The 25,386-nt window shown below is 50.7% G+C and overlaps 1 protein-coding gene across 6 annotated transcripts in view; it reads right to left on the bottom strand.

The window, feature by feature from the left end:
* Positions 1 to 4,401: 4,401 nt before the first annotated feature.
* Positions 4,402 to 25,386, bottom strand: part of STARD3 (StAR related lipid transfer domain containing 3) — a 39,264-nt gene continuing 18,279 nt past the window's right edge. For 3 of the 6 annotated variants that reach the window (XM_084615776.1, XM_084615778.1, XM_084615777.1), the window contains exons 2-15: positions 24,028 to 24,287; positions 15,437 to 15,514; positions 15,050 to 15,127; positions 14,899 to 14,952; positions 14,680 to 14,797; positions 13,562 to 13,660; positions 12,747 to 12,802; positions 11,671 to 11,763; positions 10,823 to 10,885; positions 9,784 to 9,891; positions 9,173 to 9,252; positions 8,633 to 8,737; positions 6,787 to 6,880; positions 4,402 to 5,016 (exon numbers count right to left, since the gene is read on the bottom strand). In XM_084615776.1, the coding sequence (XP_084471902.1) occupies positions 4,912 to 5,016; positions 6,787 to 6,880; positions 8,633 to 8,737; positions 9,173 to 9,252; positions 9,784 to 9,891; positions 10,823 to 10,885; positions 11,671 to 11,763; positions 12,747 to 12,802; positions 13,562 to 13,660; positions 14,680 to 14,797; positions 14,899 to 14,952; positions 15,050 to 15,127; positions 15,437 to 15,514; positions 24,028 to 24,243 (1,347 nt within the window). In that variant the 5' untranslated portion in view covers positions 24,244 to 24,287 and the 3' untranslated portion in view covers positions 4,402 to 4,911. Of the gene's footprint in view, positions 5,017 to 6,786; positions 6,881 to 8,632; positions 8,738 to 9,172; positions 9,253 to 9,783; positions 9,892 to 10,822; positions 10,886 to 11,670; positions 11,764 to 12,746; positions 12,803 to 13,561; positions 13,661 to 14,679; positions 14,798 to 14,898; positions 14,953 to 15,049; positions 15,128 to 15,436; positions 15,515 to 19,672; positions 19,900 to 24,027; positions 24,288 to 25,386 lie in introns of those variants that run through there. The other 3 variants (XM_084615781.1, XM_084615780.1, XM_084615779.1) reach the window with 3 other exon arrangements.

Here is a 25,386-nt window from a genome sequence, read left to right as displayed (position 1 = left end):
AACGGCTCTGAAGGAGAGTGAGTGAGAAGTTCAGTGTGTTCTAAATTTAAGAAAAATGCAAGTCAAAAGCCCTGATCATGTGAGATCCCCCCTCACCAGGGCTCACAGCCTTAAGCAAGGGGGACGCAGCCTTGCTAAAAAAGAGGCTCTTCTCTGCATCGCTTGGGGTTACTGGGCAATGAAAGCCGGTTTGTTTCCTTCCTAGCAGAAAGCAAACCCGTGGTCTGTAATGGCTGTAAATACACACCAGGCCCAGCCCAGGAACATGATGACCAGGTCCTGGAAGGCTGGGGGATTCGGGCGCAAGCCAGGGATGTCCCCTCTCCTAGTACCTCTTGCGGGGAGCTGCTCAGATGCAGTGGGAAAGGGGTTGCTTTAGCTGACGGGTCACTCCGTGCTTACCAGCCGGGCAGTACAGTCAGGCTCAGCCAAGAGCAAGGACTGTCTGGGCCACGGAAACCGACCTACTCCTGGAGAAATCCCCCTTCCCCATGCGGGGTGGAAGCCCGTGGGCATGAATGAGCGTGCGCGGGTGACACACCGAGTTCTCCGCACACCGGGACGGTCACGTTAACCCCCCATCTCCAGCGCTCCCCTCGCATTCACGGCTGAGCACAGCAAGGAGCGAAGGTGCACCGTGCCGGCATGTCACGCTAATGGCTCTGCTAGCGGCCTTCATTCCCCCCACCCCCCGCTGGCGACACACACCTGGGCAAAAAGGGATGCTGAGGCCTGTGGAAGCTGGGTGCCTGCCAGGGTGTGGAAGAATTCCTTGCACCCCCTCTACCCACCCAAGCAAAGCACAGTGCAACTTTCCCCTGCCTAGATGCCACTGGGCCCCGCTCCCAGCCGGAGGGGGCCTGGGCCAGGTGATCAGAATCCTGCTGGAGGCGTGTGCCTTTTACTCCGCCTTCCAGCGGGACACAAGGGGACAGAGAACTGCAGGATGCACTAGACTGGTGGGCCGTCGCCTTTCCCTGGCCCCGGAGTTACCCCTATGTCGACAGGGGGAGGGTGGGGCCCCATCTGCAGTAGGTGGGACTTGCACTTGGCTGTCAGCCCTGCTTTGAAGGCCCGTTGGTAAGCCAGGGCCCGGCTGGCTGGGTGTTCCCAGCCGGCAGGGACAGTGCAGGTGTAAGTGGGCTGGTGTGCCCTTACTACGACTCAGGGGGGGTGTTTTGGTTGCTAGCTCCTAGTACCGAAAGGGGAAGGGTCGATGGGAAATCAGGACCCTGAGACTGACAGTCGCCAGGAGCAATGGGGAGAGGTCAGTGCTCCAGGTCAGCCTCAATCACAGGGTGGGCTAATGAGGGAGTCAGGAGGTCGGGGGTCCCGTCCTCCAGGGGAGCTGGAATGGCCTGGGTCGGACTCAGACAGAGCGGGGCTGAGCTAAGGAGAGAGCAGGGGCCCGAGCTGAGTGGGGGAGCAGGGCTGCGCCGGCCAGAGAAGCAGCCCAGGGGGCTGGAGCCGTCCGGAGCCGGGCGCGGGGAGGAGCTGGGGAAAGCGAGCGGGGGACCCTGGGCAGCCGGCCCAGTGCAGGGAGACGCCCCAGCCAAGACACCTGGCAGGCCAGACTTGGAGGGGATCGTAACCCCGACGGGATGGGGGCGACGCTGGGAAGAAGGGTCCTGCCACCTAGAGCCCGAGAGCGCGAGGCCACCACCAGAGCGAGTGTCCGACCCGCAGCCTCCCTGCGGCGCAGCCAGGGCCTGGGCCGTGGGAGGGACACACTGACCTTCCTGAGACGCTGGTTGTGACGTCCCCGGGCCACAGAGCAGGGTGACAGGTTTCCTTGAATCTTTCCCATTATTTCCTTTTTTTAAAAATTTGGTTGCTGTTTAATAAATTGTTTTTGCTTTGAACTGTATGTAATGATCAGTGGGTCAGGGATGTGCCCAGTGCAGAGAGAGCACCCAGGAGTGGGTACACCCTAGCCCCTGTTCTAAATGACCACGACACAGTTGGGGGTCGGGACCCCCAGAAATCCTGGGCCCAGCCTTGTTGGAGTTACGAGGACTCTGGCACACAGGAGAGTGGAAGGGGAGCCCCCGAGGTCAGGCAGGCGTCTGGGTAAAGGGAGTGGGAGCGAGATCCTTTCGGTAGCCCACTTCACCGGGATGTGTATAAGCCAGCAAAGTTCCCCACAATAGCGGAACCATTTCCCCCGCTTACACAGGCTCTGCGTTTTACTATACGATTAAAAGGGCTGGCCCTGGGAAAGGTCGGACGCTGCTGCTCCCCCCACAGCAGGGCTTCATCCCTTTAGGGGACGGCTATTTGCAAGCTGCCTTTTGCCTTTGTCAACACCAGCCAGGCGTGGGAGGCAGGCAGAAAAGTCCCGGAGCGTCAGTCCAGCCACAATGAGGGCAGGGGTTCACGCAGCCCCAAGAGAGATTCGCTGCTGAGTGCGGTTGAACTGACTTCTTCACCGAGTTGCTGTCGGGTTTGTTTCACAGGCTTAGGGCTTCTTAGTTCTTTGCTTCATTTAAAAGAGCAGGAACCAATGGGCCAAACGCAGAGGGGCAGTTCCAGAGCCTTCAGTGATCCCACCGAGATGGACTCTTTTGGAAAAAGCAGGGGCGAATTTGATCCATCATCTCCAGCACTCCAATGACAGAAGCTGCCAAGATGCAAGCCAAGGTGCATGGGAGCCCTCTTATCTCCCGGGTGTTCAGACTCAGAACCAAAGGATGGGGAAAGGGTTAGAAGTGGGGAAACCAGGCCCAGGGGAAGACACTGATTTGCCCAAGATCACACAGCAGAGCTGGGCACAGAACTCTGGATTCTCTCTGCGCTAGCCACTGCGCCACACTGCCTGAAGCAGGGAACCAACCCTACGAACCTGAGGCGCAAGGGCAGCCCCATTGCCTCTCACGGTCGTGCTTCATGTTACTGCAGATCTAAGCACTTGCAACTTGTTTCTGTCATTCTCCCAGTGCACCAGGGCTGCTTTCTAGCTGGCCAGTAAACCTCTTCCAGGCACCCCCAGGCCGTACGGCCCTGCTCCAGGAAAGCACGTAAGCACATGCTTATGCAAGTATGCCCACTGGGCTACAGCAGCTTACAAGTTAGGTGGCTTTACAGAGGCCTAAATGACGAGACAGTGGGGCGCAGTGTAACGTTGGGCAACACAGGTCAGAGGCTCTTCTCTGTTGTAGGTTTTTATTTGACGAAGGTACAAAGGTTCCAGGCGGAAGGCAGCAGGTTATTAGAGCGACAGGCTTTCTAACCAGGCTCAAGAGGAGCCCCCGCCCCACCACGGAAGAACCATAAACCCTCTGGAACTCGCTGCACAGTCCCCGGGTGTGTGTGTGTGTGTGTGCACAAGGTCCCCAAAAGATGCTTCATGTCGAGGCGATCGCTCAAAAGCCTCATGTCCTGGCGTGCGTGGCGCGGGGGAATCGGGGTTAGGGGAGCGAGTTAACGGTGTTTTCAGATTTAAAAAAGCTGAACGAACAGGATGGAGATTGATTTTTACAGGCCCCGCCGAAACTAGTGAACAAGCAGAGGTTAGTATTTCTTCTTTACCCCCCCCCCACCCCCCCAAGGCTGTATCATCCCCCTTCACCTGCACTCCCCTCTCATAAGTATTAGTCTATCCCCAGAGCAGGGGACTACTGCACTTCGTTATGAAAATGGGGTCACAGCCTCAGCGGCCAGTAGCCATTGCCTTCCTTTGACTGCCCTACGCAGCCAAAAGGGACTTGCCAAGGTCGCTCGTTCCCGGACTGAAAGGTTTCCTAGAATCAGGCAATCCTTCTCCGAGTTTAAAACTGTTTCCTCCCCAGCATCCCACCCACAGAGGCCACGGCTGCTACGTCAGCGAACTATGGCAATGGAACAAGCCTGGCAAGGCTCCACTGGTTGGAGGCCCTTCGCCAGAGCTTGTGGTGGACACGAATTCTCAACAGGGAAAGATCTTCGCGAGCTGGAGCCAACTAAGAAATGGGGAAGTGGTTATTTGAATAGTTTTTTTTACCAGGGTGCCCTTCCCTGGGCCCAGTCACATCAGAGATCCAGATATGCCCACAGCTGGGGCTGCAGAGCTATTCTAGACTTGCAGAGACTCTGCCCTGGGTATATTTCACAGCCTTTTGTGGACCACACGTGCCTAAACTAATCTGCCACTGCCTGGCGACACCTTTATCAGTGTGCTCCCTGGCAGCTGAGGAATGACAAGGGGTAGCCAAGTGCCCACAGGGTGTGAGCTACCAGTCATGCCATGTAAAGCAATGCCTGTCAGCAGATCAGAAGCAAAGGCTGTCACATGCACCTGGTGCCGAGAGTTCCTCCATTTCCCACTTTAACCATTCTCCAGCAGCAAAATGAACAGGGATGCCTGGCCCTGCCCTTCCCTCTCCTCCACAAGGCATTTAGGTAAATACAGGAGCTCCAGACCAATGAAAGTCATACACCATTATCAGAAATTTTTTAAAAAAGGACAGGAGACATATTGGGGCAGTGGTGGGCTTATCCAGCCAGAAACGGCCACCTCCGCTGGGTATGGCGAGGGAAAACAAAGTGATCAATAAAGGGGTTTGGCACATGTTTAAATCACAAAAGTCTCCACTGATTCCCAGAGCTGCTCAGTTAGTTTGATCCTTGATTGGAGGGGTGAAGAGAAAGGGATCTGCGGGAGTGGGGAGGGACTGAGGCATCCCTCGGGCCTCTCAAGGCATCCACCCCCCTTTCTGCATTCCTGCAAAGGTTGCTCCAGTTAGCATTGTTGCAGTGATAGCCACCTCCCTGGTACATGGTCTGGTGCAGCCCTCCCTGCGGGGAGGGAAGAGGTCTGCATTCCAAGCGCAGGCAGCTCCGTGGCAGGCTCGCTCCGGCTTCTTGGAAGTTGTTCCCCACTCTGTTAAGGAGAGAGGGCAAAGGGATGTCCCGTGGAGGGTCACGAGCTGCTGCTCAAGGCCTGCCCGACACCTCGCTGACCCGCTGCCGCAGGTGGAATGCAAACTCGAACATGGTAGCTGCCAGGCTTTGATGGATCAGGTAACGGGGAAGCCGACCCTACAGAGAAACAACAAACCGGAACACAGGGGTTTATTTTGCTGGCTAAGATTGTACATAGTTCCTATCCTGCATCTGAATCCTAGGGAAAGCTGCGCTCCGGATCGTCTCTCGGAGGCACTGCTCGTTTTGTCCCACTTGAAGCCACCACCATGTTTCCAGCACAGGTCTCTGTGGCTGCTCGAGATGGGTTTCACTGAGTGATGGGTTTCACCAGAGCATCTCAGAGCTTTTTTTAAACAACTGCATCAGTGCGGTAACAGGACAGGCCCTGTCTGGCGGATTGGCGAGAATCACAGCAAAGAGCAGTGACAGCTCCCAACTGCTTTGAGCTGCTTTTGGGTGTAACTTCAAGTGTTTTGATGTCTATAAAAAACCCCGCATGGTTTGGGTCCTCAGCTGCCCTGTGCCATACTGCTGCAGTAGCCATCGGCAGTGGCATTCAAGCCAGTCCTCGCCCAATGGCAGGGGGCTGTGGGTGGAAGGGGAGGCAGGGGCAGCCTGTCTCCTGTGTTTGTGCAGTGCAATGCCTTGCGCAGTGGGGTGCTGGTCTGTGACCGTGGCTCCTACACGCTACTGCAAAACAGATCATCAATAGTAGTAATAATTCACCACGGGATCCCGTGTGGATCCCCACCAAGGCCCAGCTCTTGTAACTTTGAGGGCATGCGGCAAGGCCGATTTTGCCAGCCTCTCCCCGTGGGGACTGCATGGAAGGGGCTGAGAGGGTGTTTGGTGGGCGACCGTTCTGCAGGGTACTATGAAATATTTGCACTGCCGTACCACCCCGGTAGCCTGTCATTGACCAGGACCCTGTTGCATTAGACGTTGGTCAAAAAGAACAACACTAAAGGCCGTTCTTTACGGGCATTTCTTCAGGGACACAGGATATGCCAGGAGGGCTGGACCAGTGGGTCCACCTAGCTCGGTAGCCAGTCTCAGACAGTGGCTAGCCCCAGATGCCTCGGGGTTAGGTGAGAGCTGTATAATGGACAATTATGAATAGCTTGGCTGCTACAGAAGTTTCTTCCTCACAGGCAGCAGAGAGCAGTGGCTGAGGGCCTGTCTCACAGAACTAGGCAGGTTTTCACTCCCCATTGCAAACAGCTGATTTCTTCAGAGCCAGTTCCTATAAAGGAGACCCAGACACAAAGCTCTGGGCCCAACAGCCCGAGTGAGAGGCGCAGCTGGTTTCTGCTGCTCTCAGCTCTATCCCCCAGTTTGATTCCCTAGCAGGACGGTTGATTTTGGAAGTGCTTTTCAGTCATGTGATGAGCAACAGAATAGCTGACTGACTTCTCTTGGAGGGGGCGGGGGGAGATGGCGCAGGCCAAGCGCTCCGATGAATGAGGACTTTGTGCTTCCCTGCTGCAGCAGAGGGTTACCCCGTCAACAATGTGAGTGCTCAGCAGGCCGGGTCTCTTCTCACCTCCCACCAGCCCCCGGCACCTGACCCCGGCTGGCAGCTCTTTTGTATGCTGCCCTTGCCCGAGCAGACAGCAGGGACCAAACACAGCAGTGTAGCCAATAACTCCAGCTCGGAGTCACTCGACGTGTTCAAGGCGCCTTGCTCCATGCGAGGGGAGGCGGTTTCTATTACAGGTTATTGGCAGCAACGGACACAAGGGTGGGCAAGCTTTGGGACGGCAAGACAAGATCTCACTGCTTGCGAATACTGGCAGAGCCGTGAGCCAGATTCTCCAGCTTGTGCTCTGGGGAGCCCCGGCTGTGCTGGGTGCGAGGCACACGCCGACGTGGAACCCACTTTACCTTGAGGTCCGTGTTGAGGATCCAGAGGAAGGTGCACACTTTGGGATTGCTGGCACATTTCAGTACAATGAAGCCTCCTGGCCCGTTCTCGCCCCTGGGAAAAGGAACAGCACAGCATGAGGCTCTGCAGACTTCATGTCACATACATGTACGCTACTGGGCAGATACACAGGCAGGCAGCCGGGATCCCGAATGCGCCCATGCAGCACAAAGCCAGCGGCACGTTCGAATGATCCGTCACTGCGCTTGGGTGCGCCGAGAGGCAGGAGGTCAGAGCTGGAGCAGGCCTTGGGCAAACCTAACCGGGAAACAAACCGGGCAGGAGCTCGCTAGCTCTGCTGCCAGAGAGAACGCCGCATCTTCAGCTGCCATGTGGAGATTCCCGCTCATGCTGCACCTTCAGCTTTTATTTCCCACTGGAAGAGTAAAGCGAGGTCCAGTGGCCTGTGTGAAGGGACTGGGGGTGGCAGGGGGGGGTAGTAGGCATCACAACATGCCCTGCTACCTCCACTGGCAACAGCAGAGACACAGACATGGATGGGCCGAGCAGGCTCCTCTCTATACCGGCTGGGGGCGCCTTCAGCCTCCAGAGCAGTGATTCTCAACCTGTTTATCATTGTGGGCCCCATATGCAGGTCTCCACTGGATGGCAGTGAGGATGTTCCATGGGCCACAGCTGCAGGTTGAGAACCACTGCTCCGGAGACTGCTGGTGGGGCCCATCTCACCAGTGCTACCTTTGCTGGATATTGAAAGGCAAACCCAGTTTGAATGCTGGTGCTGGTGAAAAGAGAGCTGTGGCAAATGAAACCCTTTATGGTCAGGGCAGGTACTGCATGGGCAGCTTCCTCTTCACGCCTCTTGGTCTGCTTAGCAGGGGCAGATACCAACAGATCCCTACTGATACATGCCGGATTTGTGACTAAGAGGCGAAAGGCCCCATCCATCCAGATATGTTTAAAAGGAGACACGTGTTACCACGTTCCTGCTTTGCGACACTACGTATATTTCTGCTGGATATGGCCTTAAAAGGATTCTCAAGGCCTGAAAAGCCCCAGCACCTAAATAGACTGAGGCAGTTACTGAGCCTGTGAGTTAAATGTCAATTACTTTAATCAGATTACTCTGAAAAACAAAGTCAGTAAGAGAAGCAGCTGAGCTGGTCACTAGCCACCTGCGGCACAGCCTGACTGTAACAAAGAGGCCTTGTTGGAAGAGATTCAGACCCCAATTAATGCATCACAAGGCAGCCGGCCACTGTAGTTTGGAGTAGAGAAATGCCAGAGACCTTGGCCAGTGCTTTGAGAGAGGCTCCGTATTGAAGGGCTCTCTGTTCACACCTCCTGCTCCGTCTCTCTGTGCCCTAGGCCTTTATTAAAACTACGGCCAGGCATGAGAGAACAAAAGGGCACACACATAACAAACAACACACATGATGAGTTCAGCTGCTTATTCCCCCTTTGAAGCTGCAACTGTCCCCGTGCGAGAGCTAATTCCACAGTGATGGGATGTGGAGTCGGTCAGGGTTTTTGATCTGTTGTCCCCCCCCTACCCTGCCCCCACTGCCTCAACCCGAGCTGCTGCTGACCTCCTAAGTAACATGATGATTCCATACCAATTGTTCTTTAAACAAAGGAAGAGGAACACAGGAAGTAGAATACAGTTCTGCAGACAGACAGGCTGCCAGAGGTTTTGTAAAGTGGCAGTTTCCTTTAAACAGCGACAAGAAACGCCCCCCCACCCTTTTTTTAAACTCAAGCGTCTGTGTGCACTGAACGTCTATTATACAGCAGTGTGTGCTACAAGAAAAATCAGACATTTCCCCAAGCCAAAACCCAAATTCGTACCTGACGTATTTGGACAGCGGAGGCTTCAAACCGTGAGTGGTTGACATCCCTGAGGAAATATAGCGGTCTCGTCTTCTTTCAATGCGACGCACGTTTACAAAGTCCCTACATAAATAAAGGGGAAATCAACTGCTGTGGGGTCTGCATGGGAGCTTTAGGACAGCACAGACATGGAAGGTCCAACATTCAATCTACTCCTATGGAAAAGGTGTGGCAAAAATATTTTAACATGGAGACACTATGTACATTTATGGTTATTAACGGGACAGACCAGGTATTCAGTGACTCACACAGAGGCTTGGAGCCAAGACTCCTGGTTCTCATCCTGGCTTGACTATCGATTTTGGCATAGGACCTTGGGCAAGTCATTACACTACATACTACACTATGTTACCCACCCATAGGGCAGGTAGAAATGCCCTCTTGGACCCATGGTATGTTTCATGAGTAAGATGGCTGGCCTGGAGCTCCCTCACACAAAATCTCCTTGATGTGTTCTAGGTGCTTGGTGGACTAGGCTCCGGAGCGGAATAAACTCACCTGGGTGACACTACACCACCTGCAGCCCCTGCTGCAATGTCGTACGAGACAATGGTGTTATCTTCAACCCGCTGTAAGATCTGAGTGAAAGGAGGACAGAAGAAGAGATGTTTCCTCTCACCTGCCTGTGGATCTGTACATGCCAACAGCTAGGAATAAGGAGCCTCCCTCAAAATTGCCCATGGATCCAAAACAAGTGAAGAGCCTTTAGCGGCAGATCTGACAAATACAAGCCTTGGAGAGTTCAGCATTAGCATGACCACGTTCACCTTCTGGTGTTGAGAATGGTCTGCTCTGCCCTTCTGTATAACGAGCAGGCATTTCCTTCGCATCCTGGACACAGCAACTGCCTAGGGTGAGTAAGCTCCTCCAAGCCAGGGCAGCGAGAATGACCTTGGCTCTGTGCCTCCCTAGGGCTTTCGTACAGACAGGCTTTTGGTGCAACTAGCTACTTCAGAACGTTCAGACCGCCTGGATGAGCAATGCATCGGTATTCAAATGCAGCCATGCCTCCAGCTCCTGTAGGGCCAGGCACGGCATGCAGTAGGTTCTGTGCTGCGAAGTTCCAACTCCAGAGGGTTATTAAAATGCCACCATCACAAAGCACTTACCTGGCAAGCTGCCACTGTTTTATTCCACAGGATCATCCTCTCAGGTTGGAGAATCACCTCCTGGTAGACTGTTTCAGCAGAACACTGCATGAAGGCCTGAGAAAAGGACTTGACAGTTCAGTTTGCCCCAGCTGCCTTCCCTGGAGCGTGTATTCAACAGCACAAGATAAAGATCACAAGGGACAACCAATTGAGTGAAACAAGTGCTCATGAGAAGCGATAGCAGAAGAACTGGCTGGAGCCAGACAGTGCAGACAGGAATAGCGTACCTCCATCCTGAACAGAGCAATGCCAGCTATTCCACCCCTGGGCTACTCTGGCGTCTACCGCTTATACTGAAGCGGGCAGCTGTTTCAGGAGGTTCATGGAAGGCTACTAAGAGCGTCAGCAAAAATGAAACACTCGCCTTCATCTGCAGTCTCGTGTGAGTCTTTAGAGGCAGAGGGATAATGCAGTAACATGGGGTCACCCAGATCTCCGTTCATTAGAGTCTTTTCATGGGCAGTTCTGGCAACATATGTACCGACACAAAGAAAAGTCACCACGGCAATAGGCCTTCACTAAGAGATTGTTTATAGCCAAACCACTACAGTGAGTCACTTCCTAACAACATCTGTTAATGCCAGATTGCATCTGAAGTGGGATCAACCCTGATCTTGGTGGACGGGCAGTTGCTATCTTATTGTAGTTCTGGAAGCTGTGGTTGGAACAGGATTCTTTCGTCACCTGGTCCAGCTTTCTGCCATTGGACCCCAGCGTATTTGTGGGGGGTTGGATCAATCTAGTTTTAGATGGCAAGCCCGGGCGTTATCCAGGCTGTAGAACAGAGCTCAGTGTAAGCATGCAGCAGAGTTGTGTTACTGAAAGTCCCACCAACAAGTAGAACGGGCTTTGCAGTTTAACCCGTATTTCTGGAGCCACAGAAGAGCATGAGGGACCAGCTGTGCTGGGCATTAAGCAGAGTTACTGCCTGGGGATTATGCCCCTACAACAAAGCTGCAATTTACCAAGCAAGGAGGTAGAGGCCAGAAGTCCTTACCTTTAAAATAAAGGTCTTGCCATGGAAAGGAATTTCAATGGTGTAAACAACATCGCCAAACTCCTGCGCAAGAGAGAGTCAAGTCACATTTCACATGCACAATCCTTTACACGCCGGTCGCACCTTGCACCCCAGGATCTCCAAGCACATTTGAGACTTGTGTCATGAGCCAAGCTGCACAACGGGCAGACCCACTGCCATGGCTAGAGTCAGCCCTGAAACGCAACCCCCTCCATGGCGGGACCTTTTAAAAGTACAGATCAACAGTCCGCAGCAAGTTTAGAACAGGAAGTGAAGACTGTCTCCAGCTGAATTTTAACACGCTTCCAAAAATCCACATGTACAGATGGCTGCAGACAGAATGCAACACGCTGTGGCATACACGTGACAAGACACAGAAATGGGATGAATCTGTAGCTGGATGCGTAGCAAAGGGGAGGAGTCTATTGCATGTGACAGCTCCCTTAATGCTGGGTATGGTGGTTTTCAAGATGGCACCACTCACTCCCTTATTTTACCAACAAATGTCTTTGATCCTTTCCCACTCAGTCATCTGCAGTTCCACACCATAACTGCAATTAAAGGCTAACCACACTCCTCCACCCGCCTGTGGCTGGGGGGAAAGACTGATGGGTTCCCTCTCCTGTCAAACAGGAAGGTAATTGAACGTCTAATTAAATAAGAGGCGATTTACATTTAACTGAACTGGAATAAGATTCCTAATTCAATCATGTCATTGTAACGCTTGTTAATTTTTCATGGCGTAACCAGGTTCGGAAAGCCCCACCGTTCTGCAGTCTGTGCTAACCCCTCCATGCTTTCTGCAGGCAAAGAAGGGAAATACTTGCATTGTTTTTTTCGAATTTCCAGTTTTCCTCCTGGGCTAGGATTTGATCCACAACCTCCATTGCTTCTTTGCCTTGCTGAACATATTCCTTCTCCTAGGAGAAAACGTGATCTATTTACTGCTCCCTTTACTAATGATCCTGAGCGTGCAAATGAGTGATTTTGCCTCCTCGTGGCTGAACAAAAGAGGAAGGGACTTTCCACTACTGCACCTGCTACAGATATCCTCCTTCCACTCGGGTGGCAGAGGCAAGCGTGTTGCACCTGGCAGGCCAGAATTCTAGCCCTAGGTGTGTCATTGACACACTAGCTGTGTCTCTCCACAGTTGTGATACCTTTCCTTCTGAGAGAGTCCCCACCATTTTTGCCAGATGAAATGGTACAAGCCACAATGAGATCACTTCTACTCCCACGGAGCTGCAGCCACCTCTGGGGTGAAACAGCAACTGCTTAGCTACCCCGCTGTTTTGGAAACAACGTGAAGAATCCTGTGTCCAAGTGAAACGCTGATGGGATGTTAGGGAGGGAGAAGGCTGTTACCCATGCTGGAATTTGACAGGATAGTGGAGTCAACACCCCCTTCCTCCTTCAGCAAAGGTAACCAGTAAGAACCAAGGAAACTGGAGGGAGCAGGAAGGAGACAAGCTGCTGTCAGGGCCACAGACGCCTTTAAAAGCTAACTACAGGACGGGGGGTGAAGGGGAAAGTAACTGATGCTGCACACGAGACGAATGATTCCCAGTAATGAGGGGTGACTGGATACTGAGTCAGACCTGTTTTTCCCAGAGCACCTGAGCAACATCGCTCAGCTAAGGGAATGATTTGCCCATGTTTCTTGGCAGCAAATAACATTTTGTGACCTTCGGTTCTGAGAGGAGAAGAAGAAAGGGGACAGGATCTTTAACCCCTTGATTTATTCAGCACCTTGATGGGTATGTGCTGGAGTAATTAGCTAATTACAGACCCTCATATCAACATGCATTGGACAGCCATCAGAACCAGACATTGAGAGATGCTCAGAACCAACAGGGGCAAAAGTGGGTCTCTAAAATGGCAAGATCACCGCTCCTCCATTTACCTGGGCTGTTAACGCTTTCCTCCCCACATCATCTTCATCAGACTCATTATCCGATCCTAAAGAAAGGTACAGAGTTGTGAGGACGCTAGAGATCCTGCAGAGTTGTGAGGAAGCTAGAGATCCTGCTGGTATGATTTTATGAAGGGGAGGGCCCTCATCGGGTCAGCCCTCCCTCCCTTTCCACTTCACTCTCCAAATGCACAGATCCATGCAGGATAGTCGGTGTGTTCTCGTATAGGAAAAGCGAGAGTGGTTACAATGGGAAATGCTCCAATCCCCCAGCCCTAGTGCCATCCCCTCTGAAAATGTACCAAAGCCACCAGGTTAACACCCTTTTCTGCAGCAAGCTGTGCAGTTCACACTAGCTTTTTGGGTGTCCAGGGTAAGGCCTTTGCTCTTCCCAGAGCAACCTCAGACTTTGCATTTCAAACCCTGTGTCCTGAGGCCTGGAGCTTTGGTTGAAACACAGCTGAGAATGGATTTTGATAGCACAGGAAAGTCAGGCATCAAATGCAAAGTAGGTGGCTACTTTTCCACCTCCTGACAATCTCATTCTGATCCCACAGCTGGGCACAAAAGCAGCTACACAACATAATGTGCCCCCAACGCTGGAAGCAGAGGGGAGTTCGTGGCACTGTACTGTAACACTGCTCAAAAGGTCGATCTAATTAGGGAAAGCTCAGCGAGGAACTTTGAGAGGCAATAACAGGGAAAAGGAAACCCAGGGGATCCTGCAAGCGGAACGAGCTGAGAAAGCAACTCAACCCACATACAAAGGTCACTGCATGCCAAGAAGAGGCAAAAACATTCGTCACCTGCGAAGGACTCCGGAGGGGAATAGAACTGCCCGTCAGAAAGGGCTCCAGAATAGAGCAGAGGGCTGCGGGAGGCTGCGGCCTGCGCTGCCAAGTACCCTAGGGAACCAAGAGACACAAATTGTAAACATATACAGAAGCCAGAGTTTACTCCTAACATTCATCCATGTCCTTCCTCCTCCAAGTTAAGCTACCCAGTTATCTAATGCTTGGAACACAGCTCAGTACTGGGAGCCGGGCTGTCTCTGGGACACACAGCCCAGCCTAGAAGGAGCTTTCAGTCCCTGCTCCCTCACTTTTCATTTCAGACATAGCACTTTATCTGCATGGAGATCAATGAACTCTTTTCCCTGTCAAATCCAAAGGTGATTAAGCGCCTAATTAAATAAGAGCTTTCCCTCGAAGCAATCCAGAACACGCTCTTAATCCAATAGAGGCATTAAACACTTGCTCATTTTTCATCTTAAAACCTCCTCACAAGACCCAAACATCCTCTGGTTTTTCCCAGCCCACCAATACATTTGTGATCAAGTCTCACTAGACAAATTCTTCCTGGTTTAGACGCCGCCATTTCCCCCCCTACACTCTTCTGGTTGGGAAGATGAGAGCGAGAGGAGAAGCTCCTTTTGCAACCACGGCCACGAGAACTGGAGAGTTACAGGTCAGAGTGGGACCTTGGGATGAGCACATGAGCTCCTATATAGCCCAGGTTGGAGAATTTCAGCCAGTCTCCCCTGTGTTGATCCCAACAACAAGGGTTTGGCTAAAGCATCTCTTCCAGAAGGGCATGCGGTCCCAACTCTGCTCTTGGGAGACTGTGCCAGTGGCTAATCACCAGCACTGTTAAACAGTGAGGTCTTATTTCTAATTTGAATTGGCCCGACTTTAAACTTCCAGCCACTGGTTCTCGTTCTACCTGTCTTCTTTACAGTAAGGGTCCTTTTAGTAGTTGGTATGGTCTCCCTTGACCATAATCAAGTCAGACGAGGCAACTGATCTCCACAACCTGCCTGGAGATCACTTTTAATCCTGGTTCCCACACACCACCTGGTGACAAGCTGCTGCCAAAGCCCCGGCCGGTTTGTTTGCTCCAGCCGTGAAAAGGGAAAGTGACTTACATCGTTCCTCTTCCGCCTCCTGAGATAAGACTTTAAAATCCAGGAACCAAGTTTCTAGCCAGGCGATAACGAAAGAGACGATGGGAAGTAAGTACCCAAAAGCCCCCTTGGCTAGCAGCTGGGGGAGAAAAAGAAAACCACAGGGAGTTTACACAAGCAGGGAAGTCACACCATGAGACAAAACAAAATCTCCCATTAGAGCTCTTGAGAGCAACTGACCTCCGAGAGGATGACCTTCACGATGAGGAAGGCACTGGACACCAGTGTAGTGAACTGGAAAAGGGAAGATGGTTACACACATCTACATGCCAGCTTCAGTTTAAAGAGAGACAAAGTCCAATACATCAACAACAGAAAATGGATTCCTTACCGCGATGACCCACCAGTGGCGCAGTTTTAAGAGTGCATAGCCCAGAAGTAACACAAAAAACCGGAAAAAAGCCAAGACCTTTAAAAAACAAGAGAGGCACAGATAAGGAGAGAGTAATTATTATTTCTGTTACACTCACGCCGAACTGATCATGCAGGGTGCCACACTGACAGAGCAAGCCACAGTAAGATCTTCAGGCATGGACTAGCTAAATAGTCAAGACAAGAGGTGGGAGGTGAACGGCCCAAGGTCCCTCATCAGGTCAGTGGCAGAGCTAGGCACAGAAATTAGGGCTTCTGAATTCCCGTCCAGTGCCCTATCCATTAAGCCATCTTGCCTCTATCTTAGAGAGAAATGTCTTTCCCTTTGGCTTTTTAGCATACTTACAAATATATCAAAGAATGAGGTTTTAAACTGGTACTCAATGATTTCGATTTCCAAGTTCTTCTGAATGCCATTGTTGGTCTGAGGGTTAGAGAGAATAGAAACAGAGAAATGTTGAGTGCAGAGATAAACTAAAGAGGATAAAAATCAGACAGTTCTGTTTAAAACATTAGTTAGCTCAAGTTAGGTATCAGGGCTGTCTGCTGAATGCGTAAGTGGACTCATCAGCAAATGTTTAGCCATGAACGTATGCAACACTTCATTTCACTTCCATTTCACTGTCTGTTTCACATGCAAGTAACACAGAGCAGGAACAGCATGTAGATGCTTTAAGAAAGTGCTTAGGTACTAGAAGGTATTGAAAAAACACCCACTGATTTAAACCCACTGATTTAAAAACAAAAATCTCAGTCACTGAAAACCAGCTTCCTTAAGAAAACTGCTTGTGTGTCTTTTTTCCACTTGATTCCTGATGCTAACCAAGGACCTCTTGCAATCCCACACTCACGGAATAAGCAGCCACTTTGACCTGCAGGATTTCAAACAAACATTTTCTTTTCGGATCCAGTTATTGGAAGCGTGTGAATGGGATTGAAAAAAAAAAAACCAACTGATTTTCTTAAAGGACCATTGACGAAGAAAGAACTCGGAAGGTTGTGTGATTGATGATGCTTCCACAGGGCGTTGTCTACATAAATATTCCTTTTCTTTTACAAGTTATTCCATACAAGATCTCTTCAAGACTACTTCAGATCTGTTCTCAGATGATACCTATTAACAGGCATTCCAACGCTAACAGAGAAGTACACTAAGGTTAGGTCTACACTATGAAATTAGGTCAATTTTATAGAAGTCAATTTTTAGAAATCGATTTTATACAGTCGATTGCGTATGTCCCCACTAAGCGCATTAAGTCGGCGGAATTTATCCTCAATACCGTGGCTAGCATCGACTAACAGAGTGGTGCACTGTGGATAGCTATCCCATAGTTCCCGCAGTCTCCGCTGCCCATTGGAATTCTGGGTTAAGCTCCCAATGCCTGATGGGGCAAAAGCATTGTCGCGGGTGGTTTTGGGTACATGTCATCAGTCGCCCCTCCCTTCATGAAAGCAACAGCAGACAATCGTTTCGCACCTTTTTTCCTGGGCTACCTGTGCAGACGCCATACCATGGCAAGCATGGAGCCTGCTCAGCTCACTGCTGCTGTTGTGAGCATTGTAAACCCCTTGCACATTATCCTGGAGAATGTGCAGAACCGGGCTAAGAGATGCCAGCATGAGGACGATTGTGATGAGGACATGGACACAGACGTTCCTGAAAGCACGGGCTGTGGCAATTGGGATATCATAGCGGCAGTGGGGCTGGTTGATACAGTGGAACACAGATTCTGGGCCCGGCAAACAAGCACAGACTGGTGGGACCGCATAGTGTCGCAGGTATGGGATGATTCATAGTGACTGCGAAACTTTTGCATGCATTAAGGCCACTTTCCTTGAACTTTGTGAGTTGCTTTCCCCTGCCCTGAAGCCCAGGAATACCAAGATGAGAGCTGCCCTGACAGTTGAGAAGCGAGTGGCAATAGCCTTGTGGAAGCTTGCAATGCCTGACTGCTACCAGTCAGTTGGGAATCAGTTTGGAGTGGGTAAGTCTACTGTGGGGACTGCTGTGATCCAAGTAGCCAAGGCAATCACTGAAGTTCTGCTATCAAGGGTAGTGACTCTGGGAAATGTGCAGGTCATACTGGATGGCTTTGCTGCAATGGGGTACCCTAACTGGGGTGGAGCGATAGACGGAACGCATATCCCTATCTTGGCACCAGACCACCTTGCCAACTAGTACGTAAACTGCAAGGGGTACTTCTCAATGGTGCTGCAAGCACTGGTGGATCATAAGGGACGTTTCACCAACATCAACGTGGGATGGCTGGGAAAGGTGCATGACGCTCGCATCTTTAGGAACTCCGGGCTCTTCAAACAGTTGCAAGAAGGGACTTACTTCCCAGACCAGAAAATTACCATTGGGGATGTTGAAATGCCAATAGTTATCCTTGGGGACCCAGCCTACCCCTTGCTCCTATGGTTCATGAAGCCGTACACAGGCAGCCTGGACAGTAGTAAGAAGCAGTTCAACTATAGGCCGAGCAAGTGCAGAATGGTGGTAAAATGAGCCTGTGGATGTTTAAAAGCTCGCTGGCGCTGTTTGCTGACTATGTTAGACCTCAGCGCAATCAACATTCCCATTGTTATTGCTGCTTGCTGTGTGCTCCATAATATCTGTGAGAGGAAGGGGAAGACATTTATGATGGGGTGGGAGGTTGAGGCAAATCACCTGGTGGCTGATTTTGAGCAGCCAGACACCAGGGCGATTAGAAGAGCACAGCTAGGCGCGCTATGCATCAAGAGAGGCTTTGAAAACCAGTTTCATGACTGGCCAGGCTACTGTGTGACAGTTGAGTGTGTTTCTCCTTGCTGCAAACCTGCCCCCTTTGTTGATTTTAATTCCCTGTAAGCCAGCCAACCACCCTCCCCCCTTCGATCACAGTTGGCAAAGGAAATAAAGTAACTATTGTTTTGAAACCATGCATTCTTTCTTTATTAATTAAAAAAAGAAGTGAGATAATTGACAAGGTAGCCTGGGTGGAGTGGGGTGTGGGAGAAGGGAAGGACAAAGCCACATTGCTTATTGTAGCCACACTACAAATCAAAACTGTTTGAATGACAGCCTTCTGTTGCTTGGGCCATCCTCTGGAGTGGAGTGGCTGGGTGCCCGGAGCCTCCCCACCGCGTTCTTGGGCATCTGGGTGAGGAGGATATGGAACTTGGGGAGGAGGGCAGGAGGTTATACAATGGATGCAGCGGGGGTCTGTGCTCTTGTTGGCTTTCCTGCAGCTCCAACAGACGCTTCATCATGTCTGTTTGCTCCCACATTAGCCTCAGCATCGCCTCCTGCCTTTGCTCCTCACGCTCACTTAATGCTTTCCTGGCCTCTGCCACTGAATGCCTCCATGCATTAAGCTGTCCTATCAGTGCGGGAGGACGCATGAGCTCTGAAAACATGTCATCACACGTGCATTTTTTTTTGCCTTCTAATCTGCGATAACCTCAGGGACGGAGACGATATGGGGAGCACAGAAACATTTGCACCTGGGAGGGGAGGTGGGGATAAAAAGGGAGAGTAAAATTTAAGATGATACATTTCTGAGAACAAAAGGGAGACTCTTTCACAGTGAATCAAGCAATTCACAGCAGACAGCACATGTGCTTTAGGTAGAAGGTCGCATTTTGCCTTTTATATTGAGCGCCTGCTGATATGGTGACACATCACAAATGGCTGGGCAACAGAATTCGGTTTCCAGGCAGCCATGGTAAGCCTTTTGGTACGCGGGGTTGGCTTCTTACACCTTCATAACATGTGGGAATGGTTTCAAACTGCAGCGCCATCCTTTCCCATAGCAAGCAATGCCGGTTCGGTTTCACATTTAAAAGGAAGGGCTGCAGTTTTCGGGTGGATGTGAAGCACACACCTTCCCACACCCCACCATTTGGCTATTCTCTGGGATGATCCCTTCACCCCTCCCCCCACCGCATGGGAATTCTCTGGGATGATCCCTTTTAGCCAAGCGCAAACAACCCAGCATGAACAGGGTCCTTTGACTGTTCGCTTACGAAAATTCCCCCATTTCAGCCAGGTGACCATGAATGATATCACTCTCCTGAGGCTAACACAGAAAGATACAGACTGAATGTTGCTTGAATGTGACCAAAACCCAGGACCATTCACTGACATGCTTTGTGCTGCAATGATTCCAGACTACTTGCTACTGACTTGGTGTGGTAAAGTGTCCTACCATGGAGGACAAAATAAGGCAGCCCTCCCCAGAAACCTTCTGCAAAGGCTTTCAGAGTACCTCCAGGAGAGCTTCATGGAGATTGGGGGGAGGGAGAGCTTAGTGGTTTGAGCATTAGCCTGCTAAACTCAGGGTTGTGAGTTCAATCCTTGAGGGGGCCATTTAGGGCAAAAATTGGGGATTGGTCCTGCTTTGAGGAGGGGGTTGGACTAGATGACCTCCTGAGGTCCCTTTCAAACCTAATATTCTAGGATTCCGGCTCCATCCCCAGACATGTTAACAGACTTTTCCAGTAGCTGTACTGTCCGTGAATGCATCCCATTTCTTCAGGGCAAATCAAACAAACACTATTGCTTTTAAACCCTGTACTGTAGTTACAAATGTGCACTCACCAGAGCTGCCTTCTCCGGCTTCAGGGTTGAGGATCCCGCCTCGGGAGGGTATTGGCTCCAGAGTGATGAAAAGGTCCTGGCTGCCGGGGAGAACGGATTCACCGCTTGCCTGCTGCACATTCTCCTCCTCCTTCTCTTCCTCATCCACAAAATCCTCCTCCCTGTTGTGTGAGACTTTGACCTTGCAGGTGTCCACGAACAGTGGTGGGGTAGTGGTAGGGTCCCCCCTAGAATGCCATGCAGCTAATCATAGAAGCGGCATGTATGGGGCTCTGATCTGCAGCGACCGTTTGCCTCCTTTGTCTTTTGGTAGGCTTGCCTGAGCTCCTTAACTTTCACGTGGCACTGCTGTGTGTCCCTGTTGTAGCCTCTCTCCACCATGCCCTGTGCGATTTTGGAATATATATTAGCATTTCTTTTTGATCAGAGTTCGGCCTGCACAGATTCTTCTCCCTATAGAGCAATCAGATCCAGGGTCTCCCTTTCAGTCCATGCTGGAGCTCGTTTCCAATTTTGGGGGAGACTGCATGGTCACCTGTGCTGCTGAGCTAGCCACGCTGACCAAATAGGAAATTAAATCAAAAGTTCCTGGTGCATCGGAGTTCAAAGTGCCGTACAGAGCGGTCACACTGGAGCACTCTGGGATAGCTCCCAGAGGCCAATACTGATGAATTGCATCTGCACTACCCCAAATTTGACACAGCAAGGTCGATTTTAGCGCTACTCCCCTCACCGGGAAGGAGTACAGAAGTCGATTTTAAGAGCCCTTTAGGTCGATGGAACGGGGTTGGTTGCGTAGATGCATTCATTTTAAAATCGACCTAACATGGCTAAATTCGACCTAACCCCGTAGCGTAGACCAGGGCTAAAGAAGGAAGACGACGTTGGCACTGATCAGTCAACTCCCAGGTAAATGTGCTGTGGCTTGAGGCAGAGGGGAAAAAAGGAAGCCAATTCGTTCTGTACAGGAATGCTAGTAAGGGTCTAGCATCTATTGTGTCAAAATAACTCTGCTTCAGAGCATAGTTAAGGGCCTGCCAGTGGGATTTTTGTACCACAAATCCTATTTTTAGAGGCTTGGAACTTTGGCTTATGAGGGACTGGATGGTTCAAGTAATTGGAACCAGCCTTTCACCTTCAGGCTATTGGGTGGAATACAGCCCAGCTGGACTGGAAGTTGTTACATTCTGACAGCTGTTTCATGGTCTATGAGAAACCAGTTGGTGGGTCTTTGTCCATAGCGGACAGCCATTCGCATCATAAAAGCCGCTGCTGTCACGCGTACCCTTTTGCTGGAGAGGCCAAGGACTGACTAGGCAGCCACCAAAAAGCGTTCCCTATAGATCAGGGCTGGGGCACATGGGAGGAGAGCAGTGATTCTGCACTGCTGCTGTATCTGTTCTGTGGTGAGAGGAGTTCTGTCTCCCGGGCTGGCAATCCAGCAGGTTTCACAGAGGAACGGCTTAAAAATTCATACCAAAGATTGAATTTGACAGGAGATCTCACCACAGGAGGGAAGGGACGAGGGCTTTGGGCTAAACTTCTTGGAAAAAAATGGCAAGTTTCAGAGTGGCAGCCGTGTTAGTCTGTATTTGCAAAAAGAAAAGGAGCACTACAGCTTACGTGCAAATAAATGTGTTAGTCTCCGAGGTGCCACAAGCCCTCCTGTTCTTTTTTTGGAAAAAAATGAAAGTTTAAACAAACACTGCTGCCCCGAAGAAACAAAAAAGACTGTTTGGGGAGTTCCTTTCACTCAGAAACGGACGTGCTTGGACAATTCAAGTGTGCAGGTGACTGGTGCACTTAATGAGAACTGAATGAGTTGTCAATATTGCAACAAGCGAGTGAGAACCATTTGAGCGTTTTAGATGCATGAGTCACTGCACAAACCTGGTAATTTTCACAGCAGTGCAAGTGAGCCATCTTAACATGTTCAAACATACAGCTCCTGGGCTCAAGGCCCATAGGTTATCATTTAGTCTCAGTTAAGGGCAACTCACAAGCTAACACAGCTGGGAGCAAAACTGGATCCTGAAAAATAATTTGGTAGCTTGGACACTAGCTTTATTTCCATGAGTCACGTTGCAAATCAAAATTCAAGAGACCCCTCCTTCCTCTCCCACCAGCCCTGGAGGAGGGCAATCCCACAGGGTCAAGGGAATTCACAAGAGGACAGGTCCCACAAGGGGTTTCTATAGTAACCCATTGGCCCTAGTGGAACACTGGCTGTTAATTTCCTTGCTCCTGTGGTTCCTAGACAGACCCTCAGTACTACTCACGTCATTTCTGGGGGGTGGTGTGAACTGAACTGCGGACTGAGACAAACTGTTAAGTGCAGACTCTGAACGAGGTAAACAGGACATGAAGATAATAGCTGATATATCCTCGGGGATCCAGTCATAATAAATAAGGCCAGACTGGTGAGGGCTGCACGTAGAATTGGAGATGCATCTCTGATCATCTCCTTTCTGCTCCTACCATAACAGGATAGGACAGCAGCACATGCAGCTTCAAAGCCCAGTCGCAAATGTGTAAGCAAGAAGTCTCTCCCTGCAAAATGCGACATCCCCCTTCACCCGGCAGCGGGCAGGGACCACCACAACACAGGAGACAGGCAGCGGCTCGCAAAAAGTTCATCAGTTCCCCTTTACTAAGGGGGACGCACTGGAGGAGGTTGGTCAGAACAGACCTGCTGCTCAGACTGAGCAATGCAGCTATCCACAGGATCTCAAACCAGGCTCTTTTCCAGCTGGGATGGTAGCACCAAAGCTGTTGAGATGCTGCTTTTCTGACCACTTATTAATATCACAAGCAAGGTCACTGTGACATTCTGTACCTCGGGGGAGTGCCCTGTAACCTCCATGTTCCGCATTTATATAGAATTGTGATCTTGCATATAAAGCAGGCCGTGTGAGGTATCGGGGGAAAGGTTCTGATCTGCTGAAATACATATATGGATAGAAAAATGACTCTCATTAATGTCTATGAAGTTATGAGAATTGTGTTGTATGGTTGTCACTAAAACACGCTGTAAGTTGGCGAAATCAGCCAGATATTAGCTCCCCAGAGGCAACAGCAAGGAAAGTAACCAACACCCCAGCAGGGTGTCAAACAACCCATCAACAGCCATTGTCCAGCAAGGGAGGGGCAATTCAATGACCTGCAGGAGGCCACACCAGGGGAATTGCTCAACCTTGCCTAATGACAGGTTTCAGAGTAGCAGCCGTGTTAGTCAGTATTCGCAAAAAGAAAAGGAGGACTTATGGCACCTTAGAGCCTAACCAATTTATTGGCGCATAAGCTTTCATGAGCTACAGAATGCATCCGATGAAGTGAGCTGTAGCTCACGAAAGCTTATGCTCAAATAAATTGGTTAGTCTCTAAGGTGCCACAAGTACTCCTTTTCTTTCAACCTGGCCTGGAGACTCAGCAATGCCCCCCAGACATGCCTGGACTTGTGTGTTCCCCAAGCACATGGGACTGAGGGTATAAAATAGAACAGAGCAGGCCCCTGCTTCACCTTTCTCCTGCCCCCATCCATGCTGCAAGCAACAAGGACACAGAGAAGACTGGCCCAGATTTCAAGGGTGAAATCGGTGTACTATGAACTGCGATATCCAGTGGGGTGAGAAAAAACTGCTTAATCTAGATGTTGCCCAATCTAACAGGGTTAAGAGTTTAGACTGGGTGCTTATGTTTTATTTTCTTTTGGTAACTGACTCTGACTTTTTGCCTATCACTTAATATCACTTAAAAAAATCTATTTTTTGTAGTCAATACATTTGTTGTACTGTTTATCTTTACCAGTGAGTTTGTACGAAGTGTGTGGCAAATCTGCTCAGGTTTTGCGAAGGCTGGTGTATATCCACTTTCCATTGATGAAGTGGTGAACCAATTTGGGGTGGGGGTGTTTGGCTGGGGCCTTTCCCTGTGTGATTCATGAGTGGATCTGGGAGCATTCATTCAATCTAGCTGGGTGTTGGGTCTCCACATGAGTGATCACAGCACCTGGAGGAGTTTGCTGCTGGTCACTAGCAAGGCGCTGAGAGACAGGCCAGGCTGGAGAGAGTTCAGGAGGCACAGCAGTCCCACGGTCCCAGGCTGCACCCCGGGGATCCTGTCACAGTCACCATGTGCCCAATGCCAAGCCCAGGGAAAGGATGAGGATCTCTGTTTGTAACAGCTTTATGGGCCAGATCCTCAACTGGTGTGAAGTGGTGCAGTGCCCTGGAAATCAGCTGAGGACCTGGCCCTAGGGTTTCAGAATGGGGCTGTTAAAATGGGTGGACGGCATCCCAAAATCAACAGGGGAGATTCATTCACTGCTCCCCCATCAGAAAGCGCCCAGAACTCACATTCAGCTCAATTATCCACAGCAGAGACACAAACAGCAGGTCGAAGGTGACAAAGAGGCAGAAAGTCCTCCTGACATCCGAGATGGCTTTCCTCTTCTCCGGGGAGAAGTAATAGCGCGGTGAGAAGCCCTGGCTCTGCGAGAGGGAGGTGCTCATGGACGCAATGGCTGGGAGGCTCCGCTCCAGGTCATGCTGCAAGTCTCTGGGCTTGCTCATCCTCAGCCGAAACAACTACATCCGCGAGCTTGTCACCATATCACCTGCAGGGAAGATGGAAGGGACCTTTAGACACTTAAAGGGATGCTTGGTTTGCTTTACTAGCTGAGCCAATTCTTATTTGCTGCCTTGCAGCCCCAAAGGATCCCAAGCTAGGAATCATAGAATCATAGAATAACAGAGTTGGAAGGGACCTCTGTAGGCCATCTAGTCCCACCCCCTGCCCAGAGCAGGACCAATCCCCAACTAAATCATCCCAGCCAGGGCTTTGTCAAGCCTGAACTTAAAAACCTCTAAGGAAGGAGATTCCACCACCTCCCTAGGTAACGCATTCCAGTGCTTCACCACCCTCCTAGTGAAAAAGTTTTTCCTAATATCCAACCTAAATCTCCCCCACTGCAACTTGAGACCATTACTCCTCCTTCTGTCATCTGCTACCACTGAGAACAGTCTAGATCCATCCTCTTTGGAACCCCCTTTCAGGTAGTTGAAAGCAGCTATCAAATCCCCCCTCATTCTTCTCTTCCGTAGACTAAACAATCCCAGTTCCCTCAGCCTCTCCTCATAAGTCATGTGTTCCAGTCCCCTAATCATTTTTGTTGCCCTCCGCTGGACTCTCTCCAATTTCTCCACATCCTTCTTGTAGTGTGGGGCCCAAAACTGGACACAGTACTCCAGATGAGGCCTCACCAATGTCGAATAGAGGGGAATGATCACGTTCCTCGATCTACTGGCAATGCCCTACTTATACACCCCAAAATGCCACTGGCCTTCTTGGCAACAAGGGCACACTGTTGACTCATATCCAGCTTCTCGTCCACTGTCACCCCTAGGTCCTTTTCCGCAGAACTGCTGCCTAGCCATTCGGTCCCTAGTCTGTAGCGGTGCATTGGATTCTTCCGTCCTAAGTGCAGGACTCTGCACTTGTCCTTGTTGAACCTCATTAGATTTCTTTTGGCCCAATCCTCCAATTTGTCTAGGTCCCTCTGTATCCTATCCCTATCCTCCAGCGTATCTACCACTCCTCCCAGTTTAGTGTCATCCGCAAACTTGCTGAGGGTGCAATCCACACCATCCTCCAGATCATTAATGAAGATATTGAACAAAACCAGCCCCAGGACCGACCCTTGGAGCACTCCGCCA

This window comes from Lepidochelys olivacea, assembly GCF_965140295.1.
Source record: "Lepidochelys olivacea isolate rLepOli2 genome assembly, chromosome: 27".
NCBI lineage: Eukaryota > Metazoa > Chordata > Testudines > Cheloniidae > Lepidochelys > Lepidochelys olivacea.
The sequence above is the reverse complement of the archived record's forward strand: the minus strand, read 5'-3'. Positions and strand labels throughout refer to the sequence as shown.